General features: G+C 36.8%; 1 protein-coding gene across 1 annotated transcript in view; it reads left to right on the forward strand.

The window, feature by feature from the left end:
* The window catches only part of LOC140166785 (uncharacterized), a 28696-nt gene that overhangs the window by 12207 nt on the left and 726 nt on the right, over window positions 1-15763 (forward strand). The window contains exons 6-14 of the mRNA XM_072190276.1: window positions 4260-4402; window positions 9250-9407; window positions 9958-10442; window positions 11551-11867; window positions 12049-12225; window positions 12904-13127; window positions 14142-14331; window positions 14535-14621; window positions 14825-14911. Coding sequence (XP_072046377.1) covers window positions 4260-4402; window positions 9250-9407; window positions 9958-10442; window positions 11551-11867; window positions 12049-12225; window positions 12904-13127; window positions 14142-14331; window positions 14535-14621; window positions 14825-14911 — 1868 coding nt within the window. The remainder of the gene's footprint in view (window positions 1-4259; window positions 4403-9249; window positions 9408-9957; window positions 10443-11550; window positions 11868-12048; window positions 12226-12903; window positions 13128-14141; window positions 14332-14534; window positions 14622-14824; window positions 14912-15763) is intronic.

A 15763-nucleotide genomic window follows, 5' to 3' on the forward strand; every position in this document is an offset into this window, starting at 1 on the left:
TCTAAAGTTATGATGTTTTGTAATGTCTATTTTCTTAGGTGTTTTATTATTTTTTACTCCATATTTTTGCCTACATGTATATCTCAATTTTAAATTTGCCACCTTTGGCCACCATGGACCAGATCATGTCACATTTGTGAACAATAGGCTATTGTGATCAATGGATTACAAACATTTCCAAGATCATTTCAAGATCACCAGGGTCATTTGAAGTCAAATAAGCAAATACTGTTTTTCATGAACCATGGTTGAAATGATAAATGTTGGGTGACCCCAACATATCTGGCATTTCAAAGTCAGCTAGGGTCAGCCAAGGTCAAATGTTGGATTTATTAATAGAAATTACAAATTGTGGAAGCTCAGATAATCATGCCACAGATGGGTGCTTTAGCACAAAAACCGAATAATTCTCGCAGATTACGAGCTGATCATAGTATAGTACCAGTATTATTATTATTGTGTCAGTCAAATAAGCTCTATAATGTCGGATGTAATGCTGTAATACCCACAATATGTGGCCGACAATGGTGTTGGTTTGAACAGTGTTTCAAATAAGCAAAAAAAAGCCTTGGGCCATTTGGGCCCTTGCTCTCAAAATTTCAAGAACCCTTACTTTTTTCCATGGGCCCGAATAAATTCACCGAAATCTGTATCAAATGACAACTCTAGTTGTATCTATAGAGGAATCCAAATCCACGCATTCCTACACCTGAATGCACCCAAAATGTGGAATGATTCGGCCTTTTGCGGAAATTTTAAACTGCATTCCATCACCCGTTTTACACCTTCCGCGAAAACACAGGTGGACAAAAGAATGATTACTGAGTTTACAACGCAATACAGTTCCCTTTGTCAAAACACACATATTATCTGTTGAAGTGATATAATAATCGGATTAACTACATGCGGTATCTATGCATTGATGTACTTGCGAACAAAAGGACTATGTATGAATAGATGCGACGGGATTACCTGCGGAATTATCTATATTTTATATATTATTCTATTAACCCCCCTCGTCCTTGCATCTTCTCTAGGTGTTAGGCGGCTTTTATTTCCACAATTGAACGCTCAAAACACCAGGTTGGTGCTAGCGGCTACCCAAAGATGGCCGACCAAATCCTGACCATGACTTGGCTCGTTGGATTCGTCTATAGGAAATCACAACTGATTATAAAACATAAGGAACACACACATAATTCATTTTATAGTATTTATTGACCATTTTATTCACAAGTTTTGCTGTAATCAGTGCGATCATGACAACTCACGAAGCCAGTGCTCACACGGCAATGCATGTACATCGATGTGCAGCCAGAATTTCTGCGGGCCCTTCAGGCCCGCACAGATGCTTTTTAGCGGGCCCTCACAGATTTTCATGGGCTGAGGGCCCGCCTTATTTGAAGCACTAGGTTTGATGTACAATTTATTTTCTATTTGTTTTATTGCATTTTTACTCCGTTTTTCCATTCCATTTGTGCATATTATACTTATTTTGGTCTGAGTAAATTAGCTCTTTAATATGAATTTTATATCCCACTGATTATGGTCACAAAACCCTCTTTGGAAAAGACTTGTTTGTTATGCATCAAAATATATTACCTGTATACCTATATCATTGTTTAAAGAGTCAGATTTTACCACCAACCAGAGGATGTACCTGTAGTCAAACCTTTTAATTTTTCCTGAAAAAAACTGCAACTAATGGACTGTTAAATATAGCACAAACTGAGTGGGTAGATGAATAATATTACCATCGTTGACATAACTTATTCAAAATTTTCAAAATAGCAGCTTTCATTGGATGTCAAAGGATGTAACTTCTATATGTATTTTAATATATATTTCTTGGTCATTGTCACTGATTTTCTCTGAGCCACTGAAATATAAACAATATTATTGTAAAAATAATTGCCTACATGATTTTTTAAACAAATGTAGAATGTAAATTTTATAAAAGAAAAAACATAAGAATGTGGGTTTAAAAAAGCATATTATTGCAGAATTATTGTTTTTATCATAGTACATTTATTTTCTAGATATTTAACAAGATTGTAAGAAAAGCAAATGATTCAAAGATAAAGTCTCAGTCAGCAATGTTTGGATTGAATTGTACTTGTTCAATTTTTTTTTTCTATAAATAATGGACGGCAGGTTCATGTGTATATAACCAATACCATGGTGATTGCATGATATACCAAAAGAAGGATTCATAACAAAGAATTATGGGGAAATCCCATGATTGCTGTACATATACACCAAGTATTGCATGATATTCACAAAGACAGGAATGTACCATTAGCTATTAAAGGATTTATGGATGCTGCAATCTTGTGTTCAATAGAATGGGGGAGTAAAATTTCGAACGGCCTGCCAAAAAATCGCTTCCCCCTCGCCTGCCAAAAATCGCACCCCCCCTTGAACATGCAAAAAATTTAGATCCCAATTTGCTAATCTTAAATGGTCTAGATATAAGTCGCGAGCGCAGCAAGCAGGAAAATTTGCATATTAAAGCGTTTCCGTAGTGTTTTCTGAAGCCTTTTTAGAGCGTTTTACTTAAAACGCGTCCCATGAATGTGTGCCAAAAATTGCTTTTCCTCCCTCGGCTGGCCATAAATTGCTTGCCCCCCCCCCAATTTTACCCTCCCCCAGGGCTCGTAATTATTGCACAGCCCCTTAGAAATAAACAAATACAATGAACCTTCATGGCATTTCGAGATATGCCCATTTAACATCAAAAGGTTAGTCAGTAAATAACTTAGTAACTCATTACATTTCTATAGTGTATACCTTCGGTTCACCAAAAATGAACATAAACTTCTAATGACCCTTTGATATCTGATGGTAAATGTTGTAAGTGGTTATATTCACATAGTGATATTTTTGTGATTTCCAACATAGAAGCAGTGTTCGAAATACCACATGCACAGATTCATGTAACTTTGACTCTGTGCATGTAGAGTTTTGCCTGTGCATGTAAAATTTAGTGAAAATCAGCCAATTTTTAAGAAAAAATCAGAGTTGTGCATGTAAGTTTTATTTTGTGATTTTGTGAATGTTTATATTTTTGCAAAATTCATACCTTAATACCAATGTTATCAATTTCATATATTTGTATGTTGTTAATTTTACGATACAACCTCATTCACAAAAATAAAACCCTCTTAAAAATGACCACTTATGCAGTAACAGATAATATTGGGTTATCGGTAATGTGTTTATTAATAAAGCTATTATGTGGCATTTATTACACACATTTTTATCATCTAATGCATATTATAAACAACACAGATCTTGTAATCTTGACACACAATGATATTGCATGTTGTAGTTCTTGTTGTAGTATATAAATAAATATTCACACTCTTTTTAAATTAATGTCAGCAGGACTTAAAATCAATGAACTATTTATAACTTGTTGTGTATACTTAGTTGACTGTGAGCAATATCCATAATCATAGTCCTTACTTAGTAGACGTTTGAGTAGACTGTGTGCAATGAGTCCAGTTTTTGTTCAATTCGGTTAACAAAATTTTGGGCCAATTGCCGCTGGATAGGGGTCATTTTGTCAATAGTTCCGCATTTTTTAGATGGTCTGATATAAATATCAGCCAAAGGTCAAGCTAATGAGTCAACATTTAGACAATGTCCAAACTTCTCAAATGAAGTGTCAAAATAATCCACTTTTTACCCTCATGCTCAAAATTGTTTTATATTTGGAATATAGTATTAATTTCCATTTACTGCTTTTGAGGTTGTGCAATGATTTTTGTATACCGTATCATCAGTTCAAAGTCAGACATTTTGAAAATGATGTTATTACCATTTCTGATTTGCAATCCCCACATCCCAGCACTAGAGTGTGTGTTGGAATACCTTCTGTACATCATACTGTAAATGGGCTATTCCATTTAAAATCCACACTACCCCTGTGGAAGATTTTAGAAATATCTTCCACAGAGGGAGTATGAATTTTACATGGAATGAACACATTAGCAGCTCCATTTGTAACTCACCCTCCCTCAGTGGAAGATTCACATTGAATCTTATTCAGAGGGTGTATGAAATTCAAATGGAGCTGCTAATGTGTTCATTCCATTTGAAATTCATACTCCCTCTGTGGAAGATATTTCCCAAATCTTCCACAGGGGGAGTGTGGATTTTAAATGGAATAGCCCAATACAGATACTTCTGCTATTGAAACAGAACTGTTTCTCAAATGAATCTTGAAATATTCTTGATTTTGTTTACTTTTTTAGGGGACTCTCACTGATGCAACTCAAAGATTGGGGAGTCAAGCTTATTCATCAACTCATCATCCAGGGTGCTGATTTCAATCAATTCTCTCTCAAAGAAAGCGATACACCACTGCACTGTGCACTCAAATTGGCTCTCACAAATGGTAGGTATTAAACATCAGTAGCTGAAGAAAGTACCTAATCAAGTGGCATAAAAGCTGTACCCTAATATTCAACATAGTTACTGCTTCTTCCCTTGCTAGCACCCCTCTGGTCTGTTTTAATATTACATGATTAAGTGCCCTATGCCAATGCAGTTGTAGATATGAATATGAAAGTTTAATCCCAGGAAATCATCATTAAGTAAATACCGTATTTCGTCAAATAAACGCCCCCGGGGGCGTTACATTTTCCCAAAGGGGAGCCTTTATTCAAGGTCAATTTTAGAACGATAATTCACGTTAAAATCATTAGGTAAACTTAAAACTCATGCTAAAATGACGAACTATGAACTAGAACCACTGACTTCTGGTTCACTTCCGGGTTTCCAATCCAGATTTTCGCCAAAAAGTGACGCTATTATCGACCATATGGGCATCTTGGTAAGCTTACTACACAAGATAGCATGGAAATATCAGCATTTTTGAAACATCTTGGTTGAAAAAAAAGTGGTGGGGGGCGTTTATTTGAGGGGGGGGCGACTATTTGACGAAATACGGTAATAATAATAATAATTGTGATGACTGACATTTGTTTTATGCCAAGAATTTCTCCCCCATCCACCTCCACCTTCCTTTTCAAAATTGCACCCCCCCCCCTTGGCTTGCCAAATATTCTTGCCTCTCCCCTTATTTTACCCTCACCAGGGCTCATAATTATAACAGCTGCCAGAGAAACCACTGGCTTTTTATCTAGCAATATTAATGTTAAGAAACAGACAAAGGATTTGTGGTTTGCCTACAGCGGATATATGACTTCCTGGAAACATAGTAGGCCTGCCAAACAACATGATATCATATTTATGTATTGATAACAGTATGCATTCTTAAATACAAACATATATGGAGATCTATGCAAATAAAGCCCAAATTTATACTGTGCCTCATATCTATGATTATCTATGATTTTTAAAAATTGTTTATAAATTGCTTAAAAGTGAAGGATAAGCCATTCAAATTGTCATTTGGTATTTTTGAAATGAAAAATTTGGCAAAACACAAAGAAAACAGCAGTATTAATGAAGTTGATGCCCCATTCGAATATACATGTAGCTAATTTAGATACTGTCAGTATCTAAATTACAGATTCATGTAAATTCCTTATTTTTGTCTTAAATACACGACTTTCGGCTGAACCACTAGCAGGCTATGTTTACATATTCATGACAATGACAAAGGTACCAAAATTTGAATTTTGATGATTTTTATCGTCCGGATGAGCAAAGCACTGAATGGGCCTTTAAAGAGGTTATCACAGCTGCAAATTTTCAAAATGCACAAAGAAAAGTCATAAAAATAATAAGGGACATAATTCTATTATCCACCCCAAAATTAGATTAGGGTTTGGATTAGGGTAAGGTTAGGATTAGGATTGGGGCAGACATATTTTCCAAATTACATCAAATAAGTTTATAAGAATTGCAAAATACTGAATTATGATTTTCAAGCTCATAGCAAATAAAATCAGTAGGATGACAGGAAACTCGGTATCTACTTTCAGTAGCCTTTTGGTTATGCATACAACCAAGGCCAAGTAAATAAAAAAAACACGTTTCTCGTCCCCTCCCGCTTCCTTTTTTGAAGATTTTGCATTTTTATTTTTATTTTGCAATCTTTCTGTCATAACTTTGTGTAAAGATACTAGAGAAGTTGCAACTTCTTATAAGCCTTTACAATAGTATTAGAAGCATTTGTGAAGTGTTTTGTGATGACCAGAGGGGTTGACATCTCAAAACAACTAAATAAAAAGAGCCTCTTCATGTTTTTCAGCTTCTAATCTTTACGCTATGAAGAGGATAAAAAGCATCTAAAAAGGGCAATTTAGGGTATTTTTTATTTAAAAAATAAAAAGCCCCTCTTCCTCCTATTTTTCCAAAACCTGGACGAGAAACATGTTTTATTTTTTACTTTGCCCAAAGTATGTCCAATTAAGGTCCCTTGACATCGAAATTGAGATTTACTTGACACAATCAACAGGCAAAGTTACACCCACTCCTATTGTTATCATTAATTCTTCTGGTTCAACACACCTCAATTCTTGTGGGACACGTTCAAGTTTATTAATTGATTAGTAATCGTAATACTAACATCATTATTCATAGCAATTTGTCAAGTTCTAAAATTTGTTTACAATTATTTTCACAGTGTGCTAACAAGTTGCTATACTGCATGCAAAAGGGTTCAATCATATTGTGGCTTTTCATTTCCATTAAAAAGAAAGAGAATGAAAAAGAAAACTATTACAGTAGAAAAAGATAAGATTTGCTAACCTGGCAGCTCTGCACGTAAATAATAAAATTAAAAATCGTTAAAGTTAAATGTCAGCATTTGCAATGTAATGCGCACATAGTGTGTTGGCTGTATTGTTGAAATATCACTGCCAAGGTTAATTGTATCTCCAGATTTGGCCTTGATATGTTTCTCATCCATTTCAATTAGGCCTAATTAATGCATACAGCTTAATCCTGTCTTGTATTAGCTGCTGAGAATTGCATACAGTCAAAGAGCAAAGTATCTCAAACCATTAGAAGAACAAACAAAGTACTTCAAACCATAAAATGGTGTACTTAAATGAAAAAACAAACAAGCAAAAACAAAAGCCATAATCAATAGTTTTGAAATGTGGATAGAAACAACCCTATCACCAGCTACAATGTGTTCTTTATAAAAATGGATCTGGTTTCATTTTCACATTATACTGCTTCAACCTAGAAGTACAAACTAAATCTGTGGCATCGGAGGTCAGGGTTGCCAAACCCGCGATTTGGGCACCCAATTGGGCGATTTCCGACTTCCATCCCGCGACAAAGAAAGTGCTCCCGCAATTTCGCGACATTTGGGCTACTTTGAAAATCTACTTTGGGCGATTTGTGACAAAGCCGACTTAAAAACTTATTTTTTGACCATGATTGCCAATTCTTTCAATGGTCATTCAACAAAAGCACCAAACAACTAGTTCAATAAACAACAGTTACAAAACACTTTGTGGTAAGTGTGCTTCCCATGACAATGGCACGCACAGGGAGGGGGGCTGGTTAATCGCATCACATGTTGTTGCTCAAGACCACTTGAGCTGGAGGATTATCCTTAGAATATTCCCATCTAAATACTCACAAGTGGTTTAAGACGACTTAAGTAGCTTCTTAGATCTTAGTGTCAGCGGGGTGCCAAGTTTCTACTTTTTTTTTCCATTGGCGGTTCTTTTGAAATAAAATGTGCAAACACCTACCGCATTATTTTCTTTTGAAACGGCATGATGATCAAAAGTACCACTGAGTCATTATCCACGGACCCGGCCGTTTTGGGGTTGATTAAAAATATACATGCACATGTTGTTATCACTCAGCTGAAGGCAAATGTTTTGTAGGCCTACATGTATGTTGTAATGAATGGCATGTCCATAATAAATGTGTTTGTTTTCCTGGCGTTTTTTAAATAATTTTTGTTCGTTTGTTTATAATTTGTTTCAGCATTTCCCAAAAATTAAAAAGGTAGTGCAGAACCCCGTCAAAAGTCAACATTTTATTTTCCTTGCAGTTTATTTTTTTCTTAAATTTTTGAAAATGTTTGTCAGTTTTTCAGTATTTCAGAATTTCCCAAAAATGTCACGTGTGTTTTCTTGCAGTTTAAACATTTTTTTCAGTTTTATTAGTTTATAATTTATTTCAATATTTCCACAAATATTCACAAATAAATTTTTCTTACAGTAAGCCTATAACAAAAATAAGTTTTTGTTAGTTTTTTATAATTTATTTCAGCATTTCCAAAAAATAGAAAGAAAGGGTGTAGAATCCTGAGCCGTCTTTTAATTTTTTTCTTTTTTTAACTTTCTTTTTCATTTTTGTTAGTTTTTATTTCAGCTTTTCCAAAAATTCCAAAATAAAGCGGGATGTAACCCCCCCCCCCCTCAAATCGATTTTATTTTATTTTATTTTCATTTTTTTGAGTTTCTGTTGTTTTTTAGAATTTATTTCAGCATTTTCCAAAAATTTCAAAATAAAAGGGGTGTAGAACCCCCTAAATCGACTTTTAAAATTTTGGGCGATTTTTTTTTTTTTTTTGCGACATGTAACGGCTAATACCTGTGACTTGGGCTAAAAAGTTTTGGCAACCCTGTCGGAGGTTGATGATTTGCGTCATACGCTCTGTAGGGGGAAAAGCCACCTTAACAAAAGTTGTCTTGACCACAAGCTATCCAAAACACAAAATACCTCAATAGTAATAATAATTTCTGGGGAAAAAAGTGAAAAATTGGAACTGAACAATGCAAATCAATACATGCTAAACGGTCCCTTAACCTGTAACAAAAAAAAGTATTTTGTCCAAAATATCTATACCACTTACAGTCAGGCTAGAAGTAAGAATATTCAATGTTGAAGAAGGAAAATGTGTACTTCTAGCACTACTGTAAGGCTCTGTCACTTCAACATGCTATCCAGGCAGAAAAGGAGCGGGTTTCATGCTCACCAAGTAATAAGGGCTGCAGACTGTAAACTAGTACTAATGTATACCATGCCTGTGAGCAAGTATCAGGTGAACCCAACCATACACATTTTAATAAAATGAGTTACTTACATCACAAATTTACGTGGGTAATAAACTAAGTAAGTCAAGTTTTTCTAAAGTAACTTCTAGTACTTTTCATCACTTTTTCAGATGTGATGGAAAGTACAATACAATACAAAAGTAATTAACTGGGAGATTATGAGTTCACAAATTCCAATTTTCTGTGATGACAATCATTAACAATGAGATAGATGAATTCATATCCAGTTATTCTTGTTATTATTCAGGATGGTTTCTCCTATTTGACTACCTGTTACGTGAGAAGTACACCAAGCCACAGAGTCGTAATCTGTTAGACAGATCAGGATCATCTCTATACCATATGGTAGCCAAAAGTGTAGGTGGACATGAACGGAGGGCTCTTGAATCACTCAGAAATTACCAGGTGAGGGATGTGTGTACTGTGGGTGTACGATCACAGATGTCGACTGTTCCCTCTACCTACCTGTGTATTGCAAACAATATACAAATGTGTATAAGACCATGTCTGGTTTGCCTGTGGAAAGCAGGGGTAGCGCTAGGCTGCATTTTGGGGTCCCGGACTCAAAAAATTTTCTGCGAGTTCAGGGGTCCCTGCAGACCCCCAGCTTTTCAATCTAGCGCTACCGCAGACATACTATTTATGCTGCATTTGCGCAACTCTGACTCGCCAAACTCTACTACGGACCCCCTACTTTCAGATTTTCTGCAAGTTCAGGGGTCCCTGTGGACTCTGGAGCGCTTTGTTCTAGCACTACCCATGGTGTAAAGTCATGTAACGGTTAGATTGTAACATCTACTATGTCTCCCATTGTGTAAAAATACAACTGGTGTATATGCATGTATCAAAGAGAGTATTTAATCTATCAACAGCTTTACACCTTACAGTGCAAACATTTACTTCACTTGTCATTTATCAATCAAATTTAATCATATTGTAATCTTTCTTTTTGTAGGTGAGTCCATTCCTGCTGGATAGACAGAGTCGCCCACCACTATATTATGCTACAAATGAAGAAGTGCGATTGGGTATCAAATTTGCAATAGATTTCTACAATAAACCCAGTCAGCCGGCACCCACTACTCAACCTCAGAAACGGCAGCAGAAACCCCCATTTCAACCACAGACACAGCAGCAGAAACCCCCATTTCAACCGCACCCACAGCAGCAGAAACCTCCATTTCAGCCGCACCCTCATCAGCAGAAACCCCCATTTCAGCCGCACCCACAGCAGCAGAAACCCCCATTTCAGCCGCACCCTCAGCAGCAGAAACCCCCATTTCAGCCGCACCCTCAACAGCAAACACCATGGCCATCAGGAAATGAACGTCCAAAACCAAAGCCTCAGCAGCCATTCCGCTGGGAAACAGAGACACAAGCACATGGATACAATACTTACACAGGTCAGCCATATTGGGAGACTCAACAACAGCAGCAGAAGTAAGAGAATATGTTTGTAATTGCTTTTGACCAAGACAAAAACGGGGAGGGTATTCTATGCGAAAATTAGGTTACAGGGAAATGCTGTAAGCATGGGTTATGCTTTTTATCCATTTGGTGTATATCATTAACCTTTAATTTTACCCATTTGTAGTGTGATCAAGCAAAATCAGTCAGTCAGGCATATTTAATTTTCAGTTTCTTCAAGAATTATAAACAGCATTTACGAAGCTACATTTTGCAGAAAACCCCATTGAATTTGGACAACCAGTTCAAAAGATGTGAGCAAACAAACAAAATACTTCCATTGTTTGTCTATATCTCAAAAATTAATATTTCTGACTTTCGACTGATTTTGCTTGATCACATTACATTTGTTGTTCTAAGGACCTCTAATTTTGCCTGCTCAGTATACATGTATCAAGTACCTGCATTTGATAGAGTTAAGTGATACACACAGTTTGAAATCCCTAGTGGTTTATAAATGGGGCTAATCAAATGAATTAAGATCAAACATCTTCCATCATACGTTGGTGTATCTGGGTGAAGAAATGGATCATACATGCAGCAGCATACAATGTACAATCACACCTGTAATTTTTACACTAATATCTAGTTGTTTCATCTCATTGTTTCATCAAAAGATGGATATGTTATCTATTTTACTGGGACATTTATGTCAACTAGTTGGGGCATTATGCTTGGTGCATTAATAGAGAGCCTAATTGGTTAAAACACACCGAGGACAATATTTGCAGTGTATGTGAATTCTAGTGTATGTTGAATGAATATATTCTTCTCATAGATTAAAGAGATACAGACCATTCACCAGTTTGCAAAGTCCCTGTGCTTTGTATGCTTAGAATTCTTGCATGGTCATGAGGGGCGGATCACCAGATCGTGCATGACAAACACATAATGCCAGCGTTGCATAGAGAATTGTTACGTATTTGCGTTTATGCAAAAGATGGTAAAAATACATTGTATGTGCGTAGCAATTTCGCATGTCGCACTCCTTGGAATTATTGGCCTTCATTAACAAATGATGCTAGGACTTTGAATGGTCTGTATATTATTAGTTTATAACTATTTTTCAATATTTGTATAGATATGGAGGTTACAGCCAACCGCAGGGCCCTAGTGAGATGGAGATTCAGAGAAAGCAAGAACAGAAGAGACTCATGATGGAGGAAGCAAGGAGAAAAGAGAAAGAAAGAGAGGAAATAGAGAAGCAAAGAAGAATAGCAGTGGAACTACAGAAGAGAACGGAGGAACAAAGAACAAGGCGAGCAGAGGAACAAAAAAGGAAGAGAGCAGAGGATGAGAAAAGAAGGAAAGCAGAGGCAGCAGAGAAAAGAAGAATTGCTGAGGAAAAGAGAGAAAAACGACAAAGGCAAAAAGAACAGAAATATCGCAGACAGCAAGGTAGGTTGTTTGAAACACAAAATAGTGTTAAGCTATGAAAAAAGAAACCCTGTTCTATGTACCCGCCAACCCAAACTTGTAAAAGTTGGCAAGAACTGTTTTAGCTAGACAAATGAATACCGACCAAATTTCTTATTTTTGACTATTTGGTTCTGTATTATTAACCTTTTTGTCATTTCAGACTTACGAAGTCAGTCTCTATATCAACAAGGCCTCCACTATGCGGAGCAAAATGAACATATTCAAGCCATCACCTGCTTCGCCAAGTTCATCAGTGAGAATCATGCTAACCAGTTCCAGTTGAACGATGTGGAGAGATGTCGCAAAGCATTTGCCAAGCAACTTGTGCATGTGGATGGTGAGTGAATGCTTGTATGTATGTGTGTTCAATTGATCTCTGTGTGGGCAATGTCATCAACTATTTTCACAGCTTCTCCCCTGATTTTAGCTTCTTTTGTTGCTCAAGTTTTCCTATAAAGGCAATTTTCTGGTCTGGAAAAAGTGTGGTAATTTTTCACATCAGACCAATAGAATTGATGTGACTTGCTTAAATTCAGAAGCGGTAACTTAAAGTGCAATTTATGAATTTTACCTCCTGCCTGTCTGCTTGCTTTATGTCTCTGGTTGTCTGCCTTAATTTCTGCCTTCTCTTAATTTCTGTTTTTTATAATTTCTCCCCCGTTGCTTTTTTGCTCAGATTTATCACATGCTCATTCAAATTATTCTCTTTCTTCCGCATGCTCATTTTTTTTTCTACTGTATTTATTTTCTGATCTACCCTTGCATCTTCTCTCTTTCTTTCGTACACCACTTTTAATTGCGATAATTCTCTTCATGGACTGTTATACGCGCTCATGTATAAAGACGCCGCAGAGATTTGCATATGCAATTATTGTCTCAATTCATTTGCATCCACAACTGTGTTATACAAAAACTCTATTCCCCTTGTTATATTTCCTCTTCTGTACATCATATCACAAAATAGCCTGCTTGCTCTATACTATTCATAACCAACTGTTCTTGATTGTTTGTGCAGAGATTCCAGCTGAAGTAGAATGCCATGACTCCCCTCCCTGTTGGCAGGAGACAGTGGAACACCTAGCAAGTGAGCAGAAATGGAATGTGATATCAATGCTGATCAAGAAGGACAGCTTCGCGTATGGATGCAACTGTTCCAATGTCTCCATCTCGACCTTCCTGAAGAGTTGGAACAAATCCTTGAAGTTGAACAAGCTGAGATTTGTACAGGCTTTGCTTGAGGTATGTTTATTGCATAAAAACAGAGAAATGTGTAACCTCAAGCAAACACTCAAGCTGTTTCTGCTTCAACTTGGATGACTTTTAGGGCTCCTATTGAAATTCCCTTACACAGGAAGGTGTGCGCCATCCTGCAGCTTTCCTGTGCTAGCCTTCTTTTGTTAAAATCCTGGGCAGGGTGTTTCACTGATGCATATAATCCATCCGTTTTATGACCAAGCTTTCCTGAGGCGCGCGCTTAGCAAGGGGAATCCTGCCTTCTTTCTGTGTGAAAACGTGGAAGGGTATTTCAATATGAGCCCTTAGCAAAATAATTCTGCTGTTTTTGCAGTATAAAATCTTCACAGAGTTTGTGCAGTATCTAAACTAAGTTTTTTTCACCTCAAGTTCGGTAGGGATATAAGTTCCTATTTTGCTAGTCATAGTATTGAAAAACATTGAACTTGAGGTGAACCAAAGTATAATATGTATATGTATATACATAATGCGATGTTTCATTAATATCATTATAACTTAACGAACAAGGATTGTTTTAAGTTCATGGTGTAAGTATGCAACAGCTATCTTAGATTGGGGTTTGTTTTTGAGAAAGAGTATAACAAGTGTAGAATTTATTTTTATTTATTTATAACATTCGGCCGAAGCAAGGCAAAGCCCAATAGTGCTCAGAGGCTAAGGGATGCCAACCTGACAGGAATATGGGAAGAGGTCCTATTTTAGAAGCAGGTGGAAAACTTAACGAAAAACCTGCAAGAACGAGAATGGATCGGCAACAAAACTCACATGCGGTAGTGCGGGGAATTGAACCTGGGTCGCCATGATGAGAAGCGAGTGAGAAGACCACTACACTAACTATAAAGATTGTTTAACTTTCAAATTCAATGTGTTTTCAAATTATGAAATTGCTTTTTAACTTTCATTTATATTTCCATATAGTTAGGATCTATCCATATTCAGCTTTTTTATATATATAAGCTATATGCACTATATATTAACTTTTGGTGTATCTTTTTGCAGAATAAAGCTCGCCCAAATGGCCTACTGAATGAAGAGGAATCTCCTGTGATGTTGTGTGTCAAGAACCACAACTATGATATTGACACACTGATGTCACTACTAGAGCATGGAGCCTACCCTTCACAGTTAACCATCAACCGTGGTGACACACCCTTACACGCTGCACTCAGAATTGCCTTTGCTGTATCTGGTAAGTATTTGTGTCAAGAACCACAACTATGATATTGACACACTGATGTCACTACTAGAGCATGGAGCCTACCCTTCACAGTTAACCATCAACCGTGGTGACACACCCTTACACGCTGCACTCAGAATTGCCTTTGCTGTATCTGGTAAGTATTTGTGTCAAGAACCACAACTATGATATTGACACACTGATGTCACTACTAGAGCATGGAGCCTACCCTTCACAGTTAACCATCAACCGTGGTGACACACCCTTACACGCTGCACTCAGAATTGCCTTTGCTGTATCTGGTAAGTATTTGTGTCAAGAACCACAGCTATGATATTGACACACTGATGTCACTACTAGAGCATGGAGCCTACCCTTCACAGTTAACCATCAACCGTGGTGACACACCCTTACACGCTGCACTCAGAATTGCCTTTGCTGTATCTGGTAAGTATTTGTGTCAAGAACCACAACTATGATATTGACACACTGATGTCACTACTAGAGCATGGAGCCTACCCTTCACAGTTAACCATTAACCGCGGTGACACACCCTTACACGCTGCACTCAGAATTGCCTTTGCTGTATCTGGTAAGTATTTGTGTCAAGAACCACAGCTGACCCATTCTTTTCTGTGTGGTGGTAGATATTTGAGAAAGTAAAATTCAACTCTCAGGGATGTGCACGCAGCACCTCTTCAATTTTTTCTTTTCTGTGTGGTGGTAGATATTGATGAACTTGTAACTCCTTTGTAAAATTCCGAAAATTGGAGCTTCATACTCCATTTATTTTTTCCGTGGCATCAATTTAAAATTTAGGGCATCAGCGTATTTTGACTCCCCTGAAAACCAAAATGACTTATGTGACAACATTTCTCGTATGGAGAATGCAAAATGTATGATGTGGAACCATTTACAACTTTGAAAAGTAATATTCTCAGCCAATAAATGTTGTCCAAGGACATATTTTCAACATACCTGCAGTTGATGGTGGATCAAAATGCCTGACATTGGTTTTCAGGGGGGTCAAAATGTACAGAAAATGTACAATTGGGGTTTTGCATGGGTAATATCTCAGCTAAAAATATTCTAATAGGCCCTCAAAATATTGGTCCATAAGAGATGTCCTACCAAAGGGCTCTGACTAGCAAAAAAGACAAAAATTATTTTTATTTTGGAGTTTTGCCCCCCAAAGTTGGAGCCCTTTGGATGGACAGTTGCTCTTTGAGGGCCCTATATCTTTAAAGTAAAGGAGTTACAAGTTTTCTGATGCCATATTTGAATTTTTCTACAAATAAGTACCCCAGGATACATATTTCAAAGTTGTAAATGCCCCACCTTTATACATTCATGGACCTCCAAACATGTCATTGGATAATTTCATATTGGCTTTTTTTACGCTTGAACCTCTAAATTTCAAATTGATGCCACGGGAAAACGTACA

The sequence above is a fragment of the Amphiura filiformis genome, chromosome 12 (assembly GCF_039555335.1).
Source record: "Amphiura filiformis chromosome 12, Afil_fr2py, whole genome shotgun sequence".
Classification (NCBI taxonomy): domain Eukaryota; kingdom Metazoa; phylum Echinodermata; class Ophiuroidea; order Amphilepidida; family Amphiuridae; genus Amphiura; species Amphiura filiformis.